The sequence below is a fragment of the Salmo salar genome, chromosome ssa16 (assembly GCF_905237065.1).
Source record: "Salmo salar chromosome ssa16, Ssal_v3.1, whole genome shotgun sequence".
In the NCBI taxonomy this organism is placed as follows: Eukaryota; Metazoa; Chordata; class Actinopteri; order Salmoniformes; family Salmonidae; genus Salmo; species Salmo salar.
In genome coordinates, this window is record NC_059457.1 from 18911712 (window position 1) to 18930032 (window position 18321).

Below are 18321 nucleotides of genomic sequence, written 5' to 3' on the forward strand. Positions count from 1 at the left end.
GGCTCACATTGATACATTCATTATGCTGTAAACATTAGCCTTAGCATTCAACTGTAGCTTATGCTCGTTGACATCAAGCTACAACTAGAAACCAGGAACTGTGTTAAATGTATCCACTAGTGACCTTGTCAAAGTGACACAGAGCCTGTGTTTGTCTGTAGAGGCAAAGTTACAGGACCTTTGCTCTAACGTGGAGGGTATAACTGCCATGAAGATTGTCACTAATATTATTCAAATGTAATATACATTTTAAAATATAGCGTAGGCCTATTTGTAACTTTTATGTAGGCTACCTACCCAGTGAGGGTTAAGGCTATTAACTACAGCCATTACACTGAGTATACAAAACATTAAGGACATCTGCTCTTTCCATGACAGACTGACAAGGTGAATCCAGGTGAAAGCTATGATCCCTTATTGATGTCGACTGTTAAATCCACCTCAAATCACTGTAGATGAAGGGGAGGAGACTGGTTAAACAAGGATTTTTAAGCCTTGAGACATGGATTGTGTATGTGTGCCATTCAGAGGGTGAATGGGCAAGACAAAAGATTTAAGTGCCTTTGAACGGAGGATGGTAGAAGGTGCCAGGCACACCGGTTTGTGTCAGGGACTGCAACGCTGCTGGGTTCTTCACCCTCAACAGTTTCAAGAATGGTTCAAAACCCAAAAGGCATCCATCCAACTTGACAACTGTGGGAAACATTGAAGTCAACATGGGCCAGCATCCCTGTGGAATGCTTTCGACACCCTGTAGAGTCCATGCCCCAACGAATTGAGCCTGTTCTCAGGGCAAAAAAGGGTGCAACTCAATATTAGTAAGGTGTTTTTAATGTTTGGTATACTCGGTAATATGTCTACATACATTTCCCCCCCATACATTAATGAATTAGCCTACACCCACATAGATTTTTGGGAATAGACCAAGCCTCAGTAAATCATGATGGTTTATGTTACAGTTGCCACTACTAGACCTAAATGAAACATTGCAGGACAGGTCTCACCAACCTGCAGAGAACAGTAGGCATTTGGTTAATAATTCATGGAAGAAAGTCAACGTCTTCTGATCCCCCTTTCATTTCCCACAATTGTCTGTTCCATTTCCCTCTGACAATGACAGGAGAGGGCCTTGGTACTGGAGTATGGCGATCTGTCACTGTTCTCCACAATGTGGGTTTGTTATCGCTCTCAGTGACTGGGATCGCACAAATTAGGCCGGCTTCCTATGAGATATTTCCTGCGCCTGGATCAAAGAGTTTCTATCCGCAGAGGAAAAGTGATAGATGGGAAAAAAGCACAGTCGCTGTGAGATGGCCATCAGAAGACAAAGATAGCTTTCTGTGCTTCCTGCACCCTAGATGCAAGACCTTCAAAACTTTGTTTCACTGAGGCCATAACAGTTGGTTACAAAGCTTGGAAGGCCTCATCTAAAAGTAAAACGATACTCGTGCTTGGTTCGCATCCGACAGTGACTGCCCAGCAAAGCATTTTTCCTCCATTGTCTATGAACAGCATTGATGGAAAGGAGTTAGACAGCCACGTCAATCAAACTAGTGCAAATAACCCTTGATGTGCAATATCCAATCAGACCTGGGGTCACAGAGCTTGAACATAATAAACACAAAAGGTACTCAGCATAGAGGGGCTTCTTGAATAATTTAAACCCGTAAAAGGTTGAGTTGGGATTCACCAGTCAAGCGGGGGGAGGGGAGGTGGATACAAACCGTTAAACACATGAGCTGAACAAGTGGCCATTATATCAGCTCCCCTTCCAGTTTACTACACTTGAGACCATTCACACTTCAACAAATAGCTTACTGGTAATGAGGAGGAAAGCTTTGGTAAAAAAACAGTTCCCGCAACACAGTCTAATACTGGAGGAGATTATAGAGTTTGACTAGCCTTTTTCTTTAAGGGTTGTTTTCAGAGCGGTCATGTTCCATGTGCACTAATTCAAAACATTCTAGAATTTCATTACTGTTTTTCAGGTTCTTACTATTTCAATTTTTTCAGCTCTTTTGAGTAACAGAGCTGTGAATTGAAGATGGAGGGGATTTTACACCTCAATCCAGTTAGAGCCCAGTGAAAAGAGGTAGGTGTTTTCTTAAGGTAGGACAATAAACAAAAGTACAGGGGAAGGTGTTTTAAATGGCATTGTGAGAATAAAGGCTGTTTTTTTCAATATAGAGCGTGTGTCTCGCCTGCGGTAGCAAAGTCACTGATTCACACCATGCTCTCTCTACCGGCTATTATGCAAATTCCAGCTCTGTGCACGTCGCACACTTCATGGCTAAGCCTACAAGTGTGTGTGGAAAGTCAGGGATTAAATCGCTCAGTGTGACACAGTGCGTGTGTTTTTCAAATGCATTCTCTCTCTGCCTGAATAAATGTGTATTATTTTTCATCTAGCTGTGCTAAATCAAATGAAACGTCACAGTCATGGAGTGAAGTCGTTATGCAAACATGTTACAATGGACAACTCAAACTAAGAAAAATGAATAAATAAAAGATACAATACAATTCATTCATAACTTTAACAGAATGAAGGGTTCTGTTACATTTGGGCCTTCCCGGGCCTCCTTGTAGATGGTAGAGAGCAAGTCTTGGTGTAATTTTAAACCTTACTTTGTGCTCTGGAATAGATGTTAGGCATATTGGTTTATAAAGAGCGGTTTCAACGAAATTCCTGCTATGATAGTGCTTCCCCTATATTCATTTATTAGCAGCCACCACTGCTAATATCATATATATGTATATTGAAGAAAAAAAATCTGGATGTAAAACGTTCAGTGTAAACTTAAATTGATAAAGTATGTAGAAAAGATAATGGACAGTTATGGAATAAAATAAAATAGCATGGGGGCCTCACTGAGTTTGTTAAAATGTTTAAGTCAATCAGACCGCATTAGAAAACCACAAGACATGGCAAAAATTGTAGAATTGCAGGAAATTAGCTTTAAAATGTATTTTTATCTCAGCACCATGACAAAATGTGTAGAAATGTAGGTAACTAGCTTTGAAACTGGATGAAAAAATAAAGAAAAAAATAAAGAATATAAAATAAATGTATAGAATTGAAGGAAATTAACTTTAAAAAAATGTAACATTTTGTCTCTGCGGCCAAGAGGACGGTTTCAAAAGATTTGATCTCCAGTGTTCTGTAAAATAACAATTTTTAGTTTTTTGTACTTTTACCACTTTTTCCTCCCAAATTTCGTGATATCCAAATTGGTAGTTACAGTCTTGGCATGTCGCTGCAACTCCCCTACGGACTCAGGAGAGGCGAAAGTTGAGAGCCATGTGTCCGCCGAAACACGACCCTGCCAAGCCGCACTGTTCGCTTAACCCGGTGGCCAGCCGCACCAAATGTGTCAGAGGAAACACCATCCAGCTGGCAACCGAAGTCAGCTTACAGGCGCCCAGCCCATAACACGGACGACGCAGGGCCAATTGTGCGCCGCCTCATGGGTCTCCCGGTCACGGCTAGCTGTGACACAGCCTGGGATCAAACCCAGGTCTGTAGTGACGCCTTAAGCAAGTGACACCTTAAGCACTGCAAAGCAGTGCCTTAAACCGCTGTGTCACTCGGGAGGCTTCAGAACCATTATTTTAAAAGCATGGGAACCGGTTAATGTTATTTTACGTCGCATGCATTTTACTCAGTCCAACAAAAAAACAAAATCAAAGCGCCTATACAAAGCACTCACTGTCACTCAAAAACGTCTCCTTACTCTGTCTGCCTGCCAGCTAGTTAAGGATACTATAGTGATTACATTTCACAGTGGATTTATTAACAACAAAAAATGTAGGACTTGTTTTGAATTCTGGTGCGCACCTAAGTTTGTTAGTTAGATCTGGTCCAGGGTGTTGAGCTAGCCCCGGCATTGGGCCAACTCTCAGACGTTCAAAGTTCCTCCATATTAGGCGCTCCTCCGTAGCTAGGTACAGTGAGTTCTGAAAGTATTGGGACAGTGACACATGTTGTTTTGGCTCTGTACTCCAGCACTTTGGATTTGAAATTATACAATGACTAGGAGGTTAGTGCAGACTGTCAGCTTTTATTTGAGGGTATTTTCATCTATATCAGGTTAACAGTTTAGAAATGTCACGACTTTTTGTACATAGTCCCATCCCCCACATTTTATTGGGACGAATTCACTTATACAGTGCATTCGGAAAGCATTCAGACCCCTTCACTTTTTCCAGAAATCTTGGTTTCATCAGATCAGAGGATCTGATGAAACAGCCATCACTAACATTGTGTGGCTGCTGCCAACATACTGACTCAACTCAAGCCACTCTAATAATGGGAAAATTGACGTAATCAATTTATCACTTACCACTTTATATTAGATAATGTTTACATAACCTACATTTTTCATCTCATAACCTACATTATTCATCTCATGTATATACTGTACGCCATACCATCTACTGCATCTTGCCTATGCCGTTCGGCCATCACTCATTTATATATTTTTATGTACATATTCGTATTCATTCCTTTACACTTGTGTGTACAAGGTAGTTGTTGTGGAATTGGTAGATTACTTGTTAGATATTACTGCATGGTCGGAACTAGAAGCACAAGCATTTCGCTACACTTGCATGAACACCTGCTAACCATGTGTATGTGACAAATAAATTTGATATAGCAATTTGCATTTGGTACCTTGGGTCGAGCGTTAGCACCAACTCACAAAACCCCCGTTTCTCGACCGTGTAAATTGGTGCCATGTTTTTGCAGATGTAAGTTGTAACGGCAGCTGTTATCTCCTTCCATCTTTGTGATTCTTTGCCATATGGTGTGCCGCGGGCAAAAGCCTCTTGCAACGTCTGAGTCAGGGTGGGGGGGGGGGGGGTTGTTTTCAGCACTCAACTGTACTTTTTTGGTTCTCATCAGTAGACTCTCTCTGTACTGTTTCACATGATTCTTGCGTAGGTGGTAAAAGAGGTTAGGGGTGTTTGAGCTTGTTGTCGGGACCGGCCTGCGGCATATTTTACATGTGTCGATTTTCTGGTCCGTGTCAGACTTTTCATAACCAAACCTCATCCATGCAACCGAAGTACCCCTCTTCTAGATACGAGCGCCATGTCTCCATGCCACGCTCGCTCTCCTCTGTTTGTTTCTGTTGCAAATTTCCTTCCACACGAACGCAAAGCGTCGTCCAATTAACGAAAAATATTGCCGTAAAGAGTGTGATTTGCGACAACTAAATAAACGAAAGAGCATAATATGAAATGATAAAACCTTTATCATCACATGATATATCGTCATATCACCCAGCCCTATCTACAATACAAAATCCATGTATACGTGTGTGTTAGCATGTGTATGAGTGTGTTTGTTCCTGTGTGTGTGTGTGTGTGTCTCTCTTCACACTCCCCGCTGTTCCATAAGGTGATTCTACAGCTTGCGTCAGTTACCTGAGTTCCATGTAGCCATAGGTCTATGTAGTACTGTGTGCCTCCCATAGCCTGTTCTGGACTTGGGGATTGTGAAGAGACCTCTGGTGGCAAGTCTGCATGGGTGTCCGAGCTGTGTGCTAGTAGTTTAAAAACAGAAAGCTAGGTGCATTCAGCATGTCAATACTTCTTACAAAAACAAGTAATGATGAAGTCATTCTCTCCTCTACTTTGAGCCATGACAGATTAATATACATTTCAATGTTAGCTCTCCACGTACATTTAACGGCCAGCCGTGCTGCCCTGTTCTGAGTCCATTGTAATTTCGCTAAATCCTTTGTGGCACTTGACCACACAACTGGACAGTAGTCTAAGTGTAACAAAACTAGAGCCTGTAGGACCTACCTTGTTGATCATGTTGTTAAGGCAGAGCAGTGCTTTATTATAGTCAGACATCTCCCCATCTTAGCTACTGTTGCATCAACATGTTTTGACCATGACAGTTTACAACCCAGGGTTACTCAAAGCAGTTTAGTCACCTCAACTTGCTCAATTTCCACATTATTCATTACAATATTTAGTTCAGCTTTAGGGTTTAGTGAGTGTTTTGTTCCAAATACAATGCCTTTAGTTTTGGAAATATTTAAAGACCAACTTAATTCTTACCACCCATTCTGAAACTGACAACAGCTCTTTGTTAAGTATTGCGGTAATTTCACTCGCTTTAGTAGCTGATGTGTAGTGTTGAGTCGTCTGCATTCATAGACAAACTGGCTTTACTAGTTAATAACGATTGAAAAAAGTAAGAGGCCTAGACAGCTGCCCTGGGGAATTCCTGATTCTACCTGGATTATGTCAGAGAGGCTTCCATTAAAGAACACCCTCTGTATTCTGTTAGAGAAGTAACTCTTTATCCACAACACAGCAGGTGTAAAGCCATAACACGTGTTCTTCCAGCAGCAGACAATGATCGATAATGTCGAAAGCTGCACTGAAGTCAAACAAAACAGCTCCCAAACTTTTTATCATTAATTTCTCTAAGCCAATCATCAGTCATTTGTTTAAGTGCTGTGCATGTTGAATGTCCTTCCCTATAAGCGTGCTAAAGTCTTAATTTGTTTACAATAAAATAGCATTGTATTCCGTGGCAACCCGTCATTCAAGGCAGATGGGGCAGAGTGACAGTGGACTCAACCGATCACATTTAGACTTGTAATGGGCGGGTCCGTTTTTACAAAAAAAACGTATGGAAACTTGTGCCTTCTCAAAGGCCAACAGGTCACTGCGCAAAAGCGATTAGTAGTTTTTCCCACGGTCTAGCTAGCCATCTTTAGTTGTAGGCTAGTTTGCAGCAGCTGCAGCAGCTGTTATCATAGAAGATGTTGTTGCTCATTTGTTAGCTTCTACACTACCGTTCAAAAGTTTGGGGTCACTTAGAAATGTCCTTCTTTTGAAAGAAAAGCACATTTTTGTCCATTAGAATAACATAAAATTCATCAGAAATACAGTGTAGACATCGTTAATGTTGTAAATGACTGTTGTAGCTGGAAACGGCAGATTTTTTATGGAATATCTACATAGGCGTACAGAGGCCCATTATCAGCAACAATCACTCCTGTGTTCCAATGGCACGTTGCGTTAGCTAATCCAAGTTTATCATTTTAAAAGGCTAATTGATCATTAGAAAACACTTTTGCAATAATCTTAGCACAGCTGAAAACTGTTGTCTGATTAAAGAAGCAATAAAACTGGCCTTCTTTACACTAGTTGATTATCTGGATCAGCAGCATTTGTGGATTCGATTACAGGCTCAAAATGGCCAGAAACAAATAACTTTTTCTGAAACTCGTCAGTCTATTCTTGTTCTGAGAAATGAAGGCTATTACATGAGAGAAATTGCCAAGAAACTGAAGATCTTGTACAACACTGTGTACTACTCCCTTCACAGAACAGTGCAAACTGGCTCTAACCAGAATAGAAAAAGGGTGGCCCTGGTGTACAACTGAACAAGAGGACAAGTACATTAGAGTGTCTAGTTTGAGAAACAGACACCTCAAGTCCTCAACTGCCAATAAAGAGAAAAGCTTAAGATTGTGTCATTGTGCCCATCTTAATCTTTTCTTTTTATTGGCCAGTCTGAGATATGGCCTTTTCTTTGCAACTCTGCCTAGAGAGCCAGCATCCCGGAGTCGCCTCTTCACTGTTGACGTTGAGACTGGTGTTTTGCGGGTACTATTTAATGAAGCTGCCAGTTGAGGACTTGTGAGACGTATCTACAGTATTCTCCTCCATCCTGTCAACAAAAAGATAGGCCCGTGGCTGAACCTAGGTGATGATCCCTGCACTAGAGGGGTAAATGGGTAACACCCAATTGCTGTGATTCCTATGTTGTTGACACATTTATGAAATTGCTTATTTAAGTTACCAGTGTGGTAGTACTCGAGACCAGTCTTGAGTCCGGTCTTGAGACCACGTTTTAAGTGTCGAATACATTTGTACTCGGTCTTGACTCTGTCTCGGACAGTGAAGACTTGTAATTTCTTCCCGAGACCAGCGGAGTAATATATATATATTTTTTTTAACTTATCAGCTTCCATTAAATAAGCGCATAAAACCGATTCGCCAGGCCAAATGTGTGTGTACACACACACACACACACACACACACCACACACACGTTCCTTTCTTAAAACATTAATATCCATTATAGACATGTTTACTCAGTGGCGAACCTATTGGACCTGCCGTTTCCAGCTACAATAGTCATTTACAACATTAACAATGTCTACACTGTATTTCTGAGGATGGAGCTGATTTCCTAGTGTTTTTACAGTCTTATGTCCCAAAATAATTGCTCAAAGAACATGGGGGCCTAAATAAAAAATTGCAATTGTAGGCTTAGATTGAAGACATGGTAAATAGGAGTGGCAATATCGTTCGCTATTATCCTCAGTAATTTTCCATCCAAGTTGTCAGACCACGGTGGCTTGTCATTGTTGACAATTGTTTCACCTCTTCCACACTCACTTTACGGAAGTCAAAATTACAATGCTTGTCCTTTATAAATTTGATCAGTTATACTTAGATGTGTAGTCTCAGCATAAGTTGCTGGCATGTCATTCCTAAATTTGCTAATTTTGCCAATTAAAAACAGAGGGGCGCTGTTTCGCTCGCATGGATGCCTTCTTTGGTGAGAAATTTGCATGAGGCTGAATGTAACAAAAACGATGAAAGAGACGAAAAACAATGTTCTTTTTTTTTTTTATTGCTAAATTTGAGGACGCCTGCCTTCCCTTGGAATCAATGAATACATACCACTGCAAAACATGTTTTATTATCAACTGAAACAAGATGTTTCCCTGTCTTGAATGAAACCCTATCCTAACAAGATTGCATGAAGTTCGCATAAGACGTAATGAAATACATCACGATATAAAACAGGGCATAAGTTGATTGTCACTAGTTACCACAGTCACAAAGTCATAAACCCTTTTTTCGTCAAATTCTGTTTTTAAAATGTGATTAACCCTAAACACTGCTAATCTTATGCATAAACTTAAAGTAAGAACACAAAAGCCATTGACTTTTTGGCTGTGGTAACTAGTGGAAACCACAAATTCCATCGGTAAATCGGGAAACCGGCCGTGGTTGGTTGGCTACCATAGGTAAAACTAGCTACACTAGCTACTTTAGAAAGGGCAGGATGAGCTAGCAGTTGGAAAGACAAATCTAGCTAGCTGAAAAGCTCAACTCAGTAGGGTGTCCACCCAGTGGGTGAAAAAAAATACTTCCCCAAAGCGCGTTATGTAAGGAAAAGAAATCCATTTTACCAATACAAATATGATTACTCATGTTCTGAATCATTCAGTGGGGTCTTTAACCTAATATCCAAAGTGTAGCACTTATTTACATAATACATCTTTTGGGTTGATTGTTTAGCAACAAAAACGACACACGTGCAACCATGGGTAAAACAGCTGACGTTGGCTTAGGTTGTTGACAACATGTATATATCGTCCCCAATGTTGATTGAAAATGTAAATAAATGTGCACAATTACCATTCATCTCAACTACATCGTTACAGTTGTTGGTTAGCCAGCTAGCAAATTTGACATATTAGCCTTGACATGAAATCAGTCAAAACAACAACACATGGTATCAATACCATGATCAAACAAGCTGATTGAGCCATATATAATTCCCCACATGGCAGTTTCTTGTCATCCTTGCTAGCAAGCTGCCGTCAAAAAAATTCACAGACTGACTTCTGCCCCATGGCAGCGCAGGCATCGTTTTCGTGACATTGTCAGCCAGGCTTTCAAAATAAAAAGCTTGTTATACGCTCAGTATTCCATTGATATTTCACAGAGATATGCTTGTTTGTGAGGAATCTTTAAAAAAAAAACATGCATTTCTAATTAATACAAAAAGGTATACTTAAGCAATAAGGCCAGAGGAGGTGTGGTCTAATGCCAAATTACCACAGCTAACGGCTGTTCTTAGCACAACAACGCAGAGTGCCTGGACACAGCCCTTAGCCGTGGTATATATTGGCCATATATCACAAACCCCCAAGGTGCCTTATTGCTATTATAAACTAGTTACCAACGTAATTAGAGCAGTAAAAAAAAAGTTGTCATACCCATGGTATACGGTCTGATATACCACGGCTGTCAGCCAATCAGCATTCAGGGCTCGGCCCACCCAGTTTATTATAACACAACACACACACACACACAAACTCAGCAAAAAAAGAAACGTCCTCACTGTTAACGGAATTTATTTTCAAACTTAACATGTGTAAATATTTGTATGAACATAACAAGATTCAACAACTGAGACATAAACTGAACAAGTTCCACAGACATGCGACTAACAGAAATGGAATAATGTGTCCCTGAACAAAGGGAGGGTCAAAATCACACACACACACACACACACGACTCAAATGATATCCATCTTACCTGGGTCAATATTGTTTTACGTCCTACAGATTTGATAAGAAAGATTACGAGTTCAACTGGAAAGTGAGCATGTTGGGTAACCAGTAGCCTTAATTCTGGCACAGAATTGAGCATAGTTGACACGATGAGAGAAATTAGGTTTGGATGACTACTCGACAATGTGCAATCATTGGACAATACACGAGACGATCACGAATATCCTACCAACGGGACATCAAAAACTGTAATATCTTATGTTTCATGGAATTGTGGCTGAATAACGACATGGATATTCAGCTAGCGGGATATACGCTGCACCGGCAAGATAGAACAACACACTCCGGTAAGACGAGGGGGGGGTGGTCTGTGCATATTTGTAAACAACAGCTGGTGCACGAAATCTAAGGAAGTCTCTAGATTTTGCTCGCCTGAAGTAGAGTATATTGTGATAAATTGCAGGCCACACTACTTGCCTAGAGAGTTCAGCTATTCTATTCGTGGCTGTTTATTTACCACCACAGACAGGTGCTGGCGCTAAGACCGCACTCAGTCAGCTGTATAAGGAAATAAGCAAACAGGAAACCACTCACCCAGAGGCGGCGCTCCCAGTGGCCGGAGACTTTAATGCAGGGAAACTTAAATCAGTTCTACCAAATTTCCATTAACATGTTAAATGTGCAACCAGAGGGAAAATAATTCTAGATCACAAACAGAGACGCGTAGAAAGCTCTCCCTCGCCCTCCATTTGATAAATCCGACCACAACTCTATCCTCCTGATTCCTGCTAACAAGCAAAAATTAAAACAGGAAGCACCAGTGACTCGGTCTATTAAAAAAAGTGGTCAGATGAAGCAAATGCTAAACTACAGGACTGTTTTGCTATCACAGACTGGAACATGTTCCGGGATTCTTCCGATGGCATTGAGGAGTACACCACACCAGTCACTGGCTTCATCAATAAGTGCATCGAGGACGTCGTCCGCACAGTGACTGTACGTACATACCCCAACCAGAAGCCATGGATTACAGACAACATCCACACTGAGCTAAAGGGTAGAGCTGCCACTTTCAAGGAGTGGGACTCTAACCCGGAAGCGTACAAGAAATCCCTAGACCCACTCCAATTTGCATACCGCCCAAACAGATCCACAGATGAAGGAATCTCTATTGCACTCCACACTGCCCTTTCCCACCTGGACAAAAGGAACACTTGTGAGAGAATGCTATTTATTGACTACAGCTCAGCGTTCAACACCATAGTGCCCTCAAAGCTCATCATTAAGCTAAGGATCCTGGGACTAAACACCTCCCTCTGCAACTGGATCCTGGACTTCCTGACGGGCCGCCCCAGGTGGTGAGGGTAGGTAGCAACACATCTGCCACGCTGATCCTCAACACTGGAGCCCCCCAGGGGTGCGTGCTCAGTCCCCTCCTGTACTCCCTGTTCACCCACGACTGCATGGCCAGGCACGCCTCCAACACCATCATTAAGTTTGCAGATGACACAACAGTGGTAGGCCTGATCACCGACAACGACGAGACAGCCGATAGGGAGGTCAGAGACCTGGCCGGGTGGTGCCAGAATAACAACCTATCCCTCAACGTAACCAAGACTAAGGAGATTATTGTGGACTACAGGAAAAGGAGGACCGAGCACGCCCCCATTCTCATCGACAGGGCTGTAGTGGAGCAGGTTGAGAGCTTCAAGTTCCTTGGTGTCCACATCAACAACAAACTAGAATGGTCCAAACACACCAAGACAGTCGTGAAGAGGGCACGACAAAGCCTATTCCCCCTCAGGAAACTAAAAAGATTTGGCATGGGTCCTGAGATCCTCAAAAGGTTCTACAGCTGCAACATCGAGAGCATCCTGACTGGTTGCATCACTGCCTGGTACAGCAATTGCTCGGCCTCTGACCGCAAGGCACTACAGAGGGTAGTGCGAACGGCCCAGTACATCACTGGGGCTAAGCTGCCTGCCATCCAAGACCTCTACACCAGGCGGTGTCAGAGGAAGGCCCTAAACATGGTCAAAGACCCCAGCCACCCCAGTCATAGACTGTTCTCTCTGTTCTCTCTTGTCTAGGACAAAAATGCTTCTCAACAGTTTTTACCCCCAAGCCATAAGACTCCTGAACAGGTAATCAAATGGCTACCCGGACTATTTGCATTGTGTGCCCCCCCCAAACCCTCTTTTTTACGCTGCTGCTACTCTCTGTTTATCATATATGCATAGTCACTTTAACTATACATTCATGTACATACTACCTCAATTGGGCCGATCAACCAGTGTTCCCGCACATTGGCTAACCGGGCTATCTGCATTGTGTCCCACCCACCAACCCCTCTTTTACACTACTGCTACTCTCTGTTCATCATATATGCATAGTCACTTTAACCATATCTACATGTGCATACTACCTCAAGCAGTCTGAGTAACCGGTGTCTGTCTATAGCCTCGCTACTGTATTTAGCCTGTCTTTTTACTGTTGTTTTATTTCTTTTCCTACCTATTGTTCACATAATACATTTTTTGCACTATTGGTTAGAGCCTGTAAGTAAGCATTTCACTGTAAGGTCTACACCTGTTGTATTCGGCGCATGTGACAAATAACCAATAATCAAATAGAGCAGCTATTCCCAAACTGGGGTACGCGTACCCGCAATGCCTCTGGGGGTACGCAAAATAAAAATGTGATTCACATTTTAAAAAATAAAATAGATTTAAAAAATCTTCACATTTTCAAACAGTACATTTATATTTTCCAACGGGGCCAAACATTTAGGTGAGGCTATAATTAAGAAGTTAGACCTCTTCTCTGTCTGCATTAACAAGGACAACACACAGGTCTTTCTATCATTGTATGATTTTTGGTGTGCAATTAACTCATGTTTACGGACAATGTCAAATGTGATATAGTGAAGCACCTGAGTGAGCTGGGTGCGCAATTACGCAGGTACTTTCCTGAAATGGATGACATAAACAACTGGATTCGTTATCCCTTTCATGCCCTGCCCCCAGTCCACTACCAATATCTGAACAAGAGAGCCTCAACGAAATTGCAACAAGCGGTTTTGTGAAAATGTAATTTAAATCAGAAGCCACTGACAGATTTATGGATTGGGCTGCGCTCATAGTATCCTGCCTTGGGATGAAAAAAAAATAATCACACTGTTAATACACTGATGCCCTTTGCAGCCATGAACCTATGTGAGAGTGGCTTCTTGGCCCTCACTAGCATGAAAACTAAATACAGGCAGACTGTGTGCGGAAAATGATTTAAGACAGACTCTCTCCAATACAACCCAACATTGCAGAGTTACGTGCATCCTTTCAAGCACACCCTTCTCATTAACCTGTGGTGAGTTATTCACAATTTTCGATTAACAAATAAAGTTTGATATGAAAGATGGCTAAATAAAGAGCAAAATTATTGATTTGTTATTATTATTTGTGCCCTGGTCCTATAAGAGATTTTTGTCACTTCCCACGAGCCGGGTTGTGACAAAAAAAAAAAACACTCATTCTTATGTTTAATAAATGTATTATATAGTGTGTGTGGCAGGCTTACAATGATGGCAAAAAACAACATTTGAGAGTGCGCTGACCTTGGCGCTAGAGGGGGTACGCAGCTGGAGGTTGAATGAAGGGATACTGGACTATAAAAAGTTTGGGAACCACTGTTTTAGAGGATTACCTACACAATTAACAATTGATTGTTGACCCATTGGTCAACAGATGCATTTTTGATTGACACCTCAATTAAACTAGTAGAGTAGGGGCCTGACGTCACACGCTTAATGTTTCGTGAAATCTGTAGTGAATGTATTGTAATGTTTTTATAATTGTATAACTGCCTTAATTTTGCTGTATCCCAGGAAGAGTAGCCATAATAAATACAAAACAAACTCAGACACTTGGCTAGCTTGGTTCTGACATGGGTTAGTGTAATGTGCCAGATTACTGGACATAGATAACCACTTGTGAAAAACGAGCGTCCCAGTGTCCTTAAATTAGATAACCTAGCAATTTTAGCCATTATCCTCCTAGCTATATCACCAGTTAACGTTAGCTAACTACAGTAGTTAACTAATGACGGAAACTCGCATTTGACAGACAACAAACTAACAGTCAACCACTCACAATCCCATTACATACCATGTATAGTACTGTCTGCACCACACACAAACAAAACAGTGAATGCATTTCCTTGTGGTCCAATGCGCTCTAGCCTTGGTAGGTGGTTCGTTAGCTAACTACAGTAGCTGGCTAAAGGTAATTGTCCAGGCAACGTCTTCAATTCAGGCCAGCAAGTTGCTAGCTAGCTAGCTGCTACTAGCTAAACCTAGCCTAGGCGGCGTTCAGAAAACGCAGATAAGCTAGTGTTAGTTGTTAGCCAATGTTAGCTTGTGGAAATGTTACTTACTTTCAATGTGGTCTTGGATGCATTTAGTAATTTATTTTCCGTGTAGCGATTACACCAGAAACGAGGGAGCGACGTCAATTGGTGTTTTCAGTTAGCATCCCAGAGCCCTCTTCTGTTCGCCTCCACTGATATAAAAATCAAAGATGGTGCATAAACGAAGATAGCTCACTCCGGCTGTTTACCATTGAAAAAAGCAGTGAGTTCCGGTCTAACAGAGTGTCTCCCATAGACACCAATGCAATAGCAGTTGGGTCTTGTGTACTTATGTTCATTAAAAAGGGGGGGAAATGGAGTGTCTCGCTTCCTCTTCAGTCTCTGTAAAAATGGTCCCGAAGCGTTGATCCAACATCCTGCGAGAAAACCAGTTCCAAGTGTATCCTGACAGCACATTGTCATCATGGAAATTACAGGTCAATGTGTTTATGGGTGGCCGGTAGCCTTGCGCTTAGAGCATGGGCCAGCATTTGAAAGTCGCTGGTTTGTATACTGTCAATGTGCCCTTGAGCAAGGCACTTAACACTAATTTGCTCCAGGGGCACTGTACTACAAGTGACCTTGGCATATGACATTTTTCTGTCACACTTGGCACTTCTCAATGATTAAATTGGTTCCACCAACCTTTCCTGCTGATACTGGTTGAAATGCTCATGGTATTGACCAAACATGCAGCACTGGAGGTTCTCCTTACTTTACAAAAGGTCAAGCATTTAAACATAAATTGTAGGGACAACTTAATCTAAGGAAATTTTTTAGCACTAACAACATCAAGCATTGCTCAGAGGCAGTCATCCTCATTACATTTAACAAAAGAATGTGACTGAATCTTTTAAGGTGGGCGCTTATGTGTCCCATTTCATTGATGTACAAGTATGCATTAATCCTGTCCCCAACATTTTGATATCATTCTTAATTATCTAGCGCCATCTACTGGTATGTAGAGGTTACCCATATGACCAGAAAAATATTGGCTAATAAATTAGTAGGGGCATGATTTCCATAGCTGTTGGACATGCAGGGAATCCACTGATATATTTGCTAATTCTACCATCAAGGCATTTCAATAACAAAAAAACATTGTTAGCACAGAAAACCTAAGAAGTGCAATTTAGATTGAGAAAATAGACCAGGTATTGTAAACAGGAAGAGCTTAACAAAACAAACGGTTATGGAATCAGGCATACAAAAAAAAAAAGGTTTATTAAACTTCTGTACAATAACCATGGATTCATCAATTATATACACATAAAATCTGCCAGCCCATTCAAGTACTAGAAGCAATGGCTTTTTAATTGGGACATGACTGGCAAAGCTCATTCATCCTCATCTTCAGCAGGCAGTGGTCTGGATCTGAAAAGTGAGTGGTTGACATTAGACGGGACAGCAATGTTTGGCCCATAATCACATTTGAACAGGCTCTGCAGCAGTTAAAGTCATGATGTGCCAGGTTTCACATTTTCAGGGTACATCACCCAACATACATACACGCTTACAAAGAATCATAAACAGCCAGATGAGCCTTCAAACTTAAATTACATTTTTACAGAAACAAAAATAGCACGAATGCACACATTTCCCATTGATTCTGTTGCAAAAACATTGCCAAGTTATCTATGGAGAACAGACCAAAGCAATATATTAAAGTATCAGAATGAGTTCTTAATATTAGTAACTTTGGCAAGGTTTTTGGAACAGATTCTAATGAAAATGTTTGAGAATATACTCCACTTCCTCCAGATCTGCAAGCGCTAAAAAGGTAGGCATTTTAGGGCTGCTTTTGGACTGGCTCTAAAACTAAGCATAATAGAATTCAAATGTACTTCTTGGATGCCTTGGACACTCCACTTCCTCCAGCCTCTTCATCATCTGACTGGGGGAGCTGGTTCTCTTTCTCAGGCTCCCTGCAGGGCCCACCAAAGAAATCCCCAATGCCTTTTTGCCAAGTTGGGGTGGGCCGAGGACACACAGGATTCCCGCCAGCAAATTTACTCTTCGCTGCAAAACAATGCCAGCATTAAAATTCACAATTTAGAGAATATCTGCCATGACTACTCACCACTTGGACACATTGAGAAAGAAATGCATCTGGAGGCAATAGTTGTTAGACATCTACCAAAAATTGTTATGTAGGTATCTAGCTTACATGGAAATATGGGCTATTAACTAGACAATTTAACTTTAAGCCTGAATGAAATCATGACTCACCAGGCGTGCCTGCTTGAGAGCCGCTTGATGCATTTGCAGAGCTCGAGGCACCCAATGACTTCCTGGGTGCAGATGCAGCCACAGCTGAAAATGGATAAGTGTGTTAGTTAGCAAGCCATTTTATTAAGCAAAAGCCGTGTATTGAAATGCAGAGTTACAGTGTATAGTAGCAAAGTAATCTTCACCGACACATGTGTGTGACTGGATTGTTTAGTTTGGGCGGTGAAATTGGCGCCAGATTGAGGATAATGAATAACAAGTAGTTAGTTAGTTAACGAAAATACTCCAATAAGACATTTTATTATCTTTTTTTTAAAATATAGTATTTCGTTGTAAACAACACGTTTAATAACGTTAAGGTAACAATCAAATCCGGCACAAAAACCATGATGCGAGTACGAACGCGCCTGGGTTAGCATGAGCGCCATCTGTGTTCACAATTCTATTGAAATGGCGGGAGACAAATCTTACTTATCATCTAGTTACCTAACTAATCACTAAAATCCTATATTAGCAGTTACAGTTGTTCCAAAATAATGGAATGCAGGGGTTGCAATTATCTTCGCAAAACTCACTGGCTACAGTAGCTAGCGATTCCAGTTTCGTACAATGAATAACCACTTAACTAACGTTAGCTAGCATGTTATGAATCAAAATAAGTGTAACATAACTTGAAGTTTTGATTGTAGAACATTACCTTTCCTGTAAGTTCCGGGGACACTGTCTGCCTTCGTCCTCACCATGTTAAAACTTTTTTTTTACCCCACAACCTGAAACAAAACTGGACGTACACTTTCAATGTAAACTTCTACTTTCCCGCCTGGGTTTAAATGACGAACCTCCTGGCTCACCTGACGTCATTGGTTACGTGACTATTCCCCTCCCTTCACGAAAGCCTCGCCCGTTTCTTCTGTGCTTGCCTCTGGGCAGCTCAAAGCACGCACCATCTAATGCAAGCACATGCGTGTTAAGTACTTCGATAGGTTATTACATTGAAAACGGCTTATGGTCTGAATAGAGACAAAGCCTCAGATATAAGTGCAAGTTAGGCCAAAATCGGCCTCCCGCGTGGCGCTGTGCCACTAGAGAGTCTAGGTTCGAGTCCAGGTTCTGTCGCATCCGGCTGCGACCGGGAGACCCATGGGGCGGCGCACAATTGGCCCAGCGTCGTCCAGGTTAGGGGAGGGTTTGGCCGGCAGGGATGTCCTTGTCGCAAGGTGTAGGGTGTTTCGTCTGACATTGGTGCGGCTGGCTTCCGGGTTAAGTGGGCATTGTGTCAAGAAGCAGTGCGGCTTGGTTGGATTGTGTTTCGGAGCATGCACGGTACTGACCTTCGCCTCTCC

The 18321-nt window shown here is 41.7% G+C and overlaps 2 protein-coding genes across 3 annotated transcripts in view; both read right to left on the bottom strand.

Annotated features, from left to right (window-relative positions):
- Positions 1–15071, bottom strand: part of LOC106573333 (casein kinase I) — a 64740-nt gene extending 49669 nt beyond the window's left edge. For both annotated transcript variants that reach the window (XM_014148294.2, XM_014148293.2), the window contains exon 1: positions 14777–15071. The gene's annotated coding sequence lies outside the window, so the exon portion shown is untranslated. The remainder of the gene's footprint in view (positions 1–14776) is intronic.
- An 883-nt stretch (positions 15072–15954) lies between these two features.
- On the bottom strand, positions 15955–17930 carry pclaf (PCNA clamp associated factor). Its single transcript, XM_014148295.2, has 4 exons — positions 17676–17930; positions 16979–17062; positions 16594–16768; positions 15955–16123 (listed from the first exon to the last, which is right to left on the bottom strand). Exons 1-4 carry the CDS (start codon positions 17719–17721, stop codon positions 16087–16089), a joined length of 342 nt encoding a protein of 113 aa, XP_014003770.1. The 5' UTR covers positions 17722–17930; the 3' UTR covers positions 15955–16086.
- Positions 17931–18321: the final 391 nt, after the last annotated feature.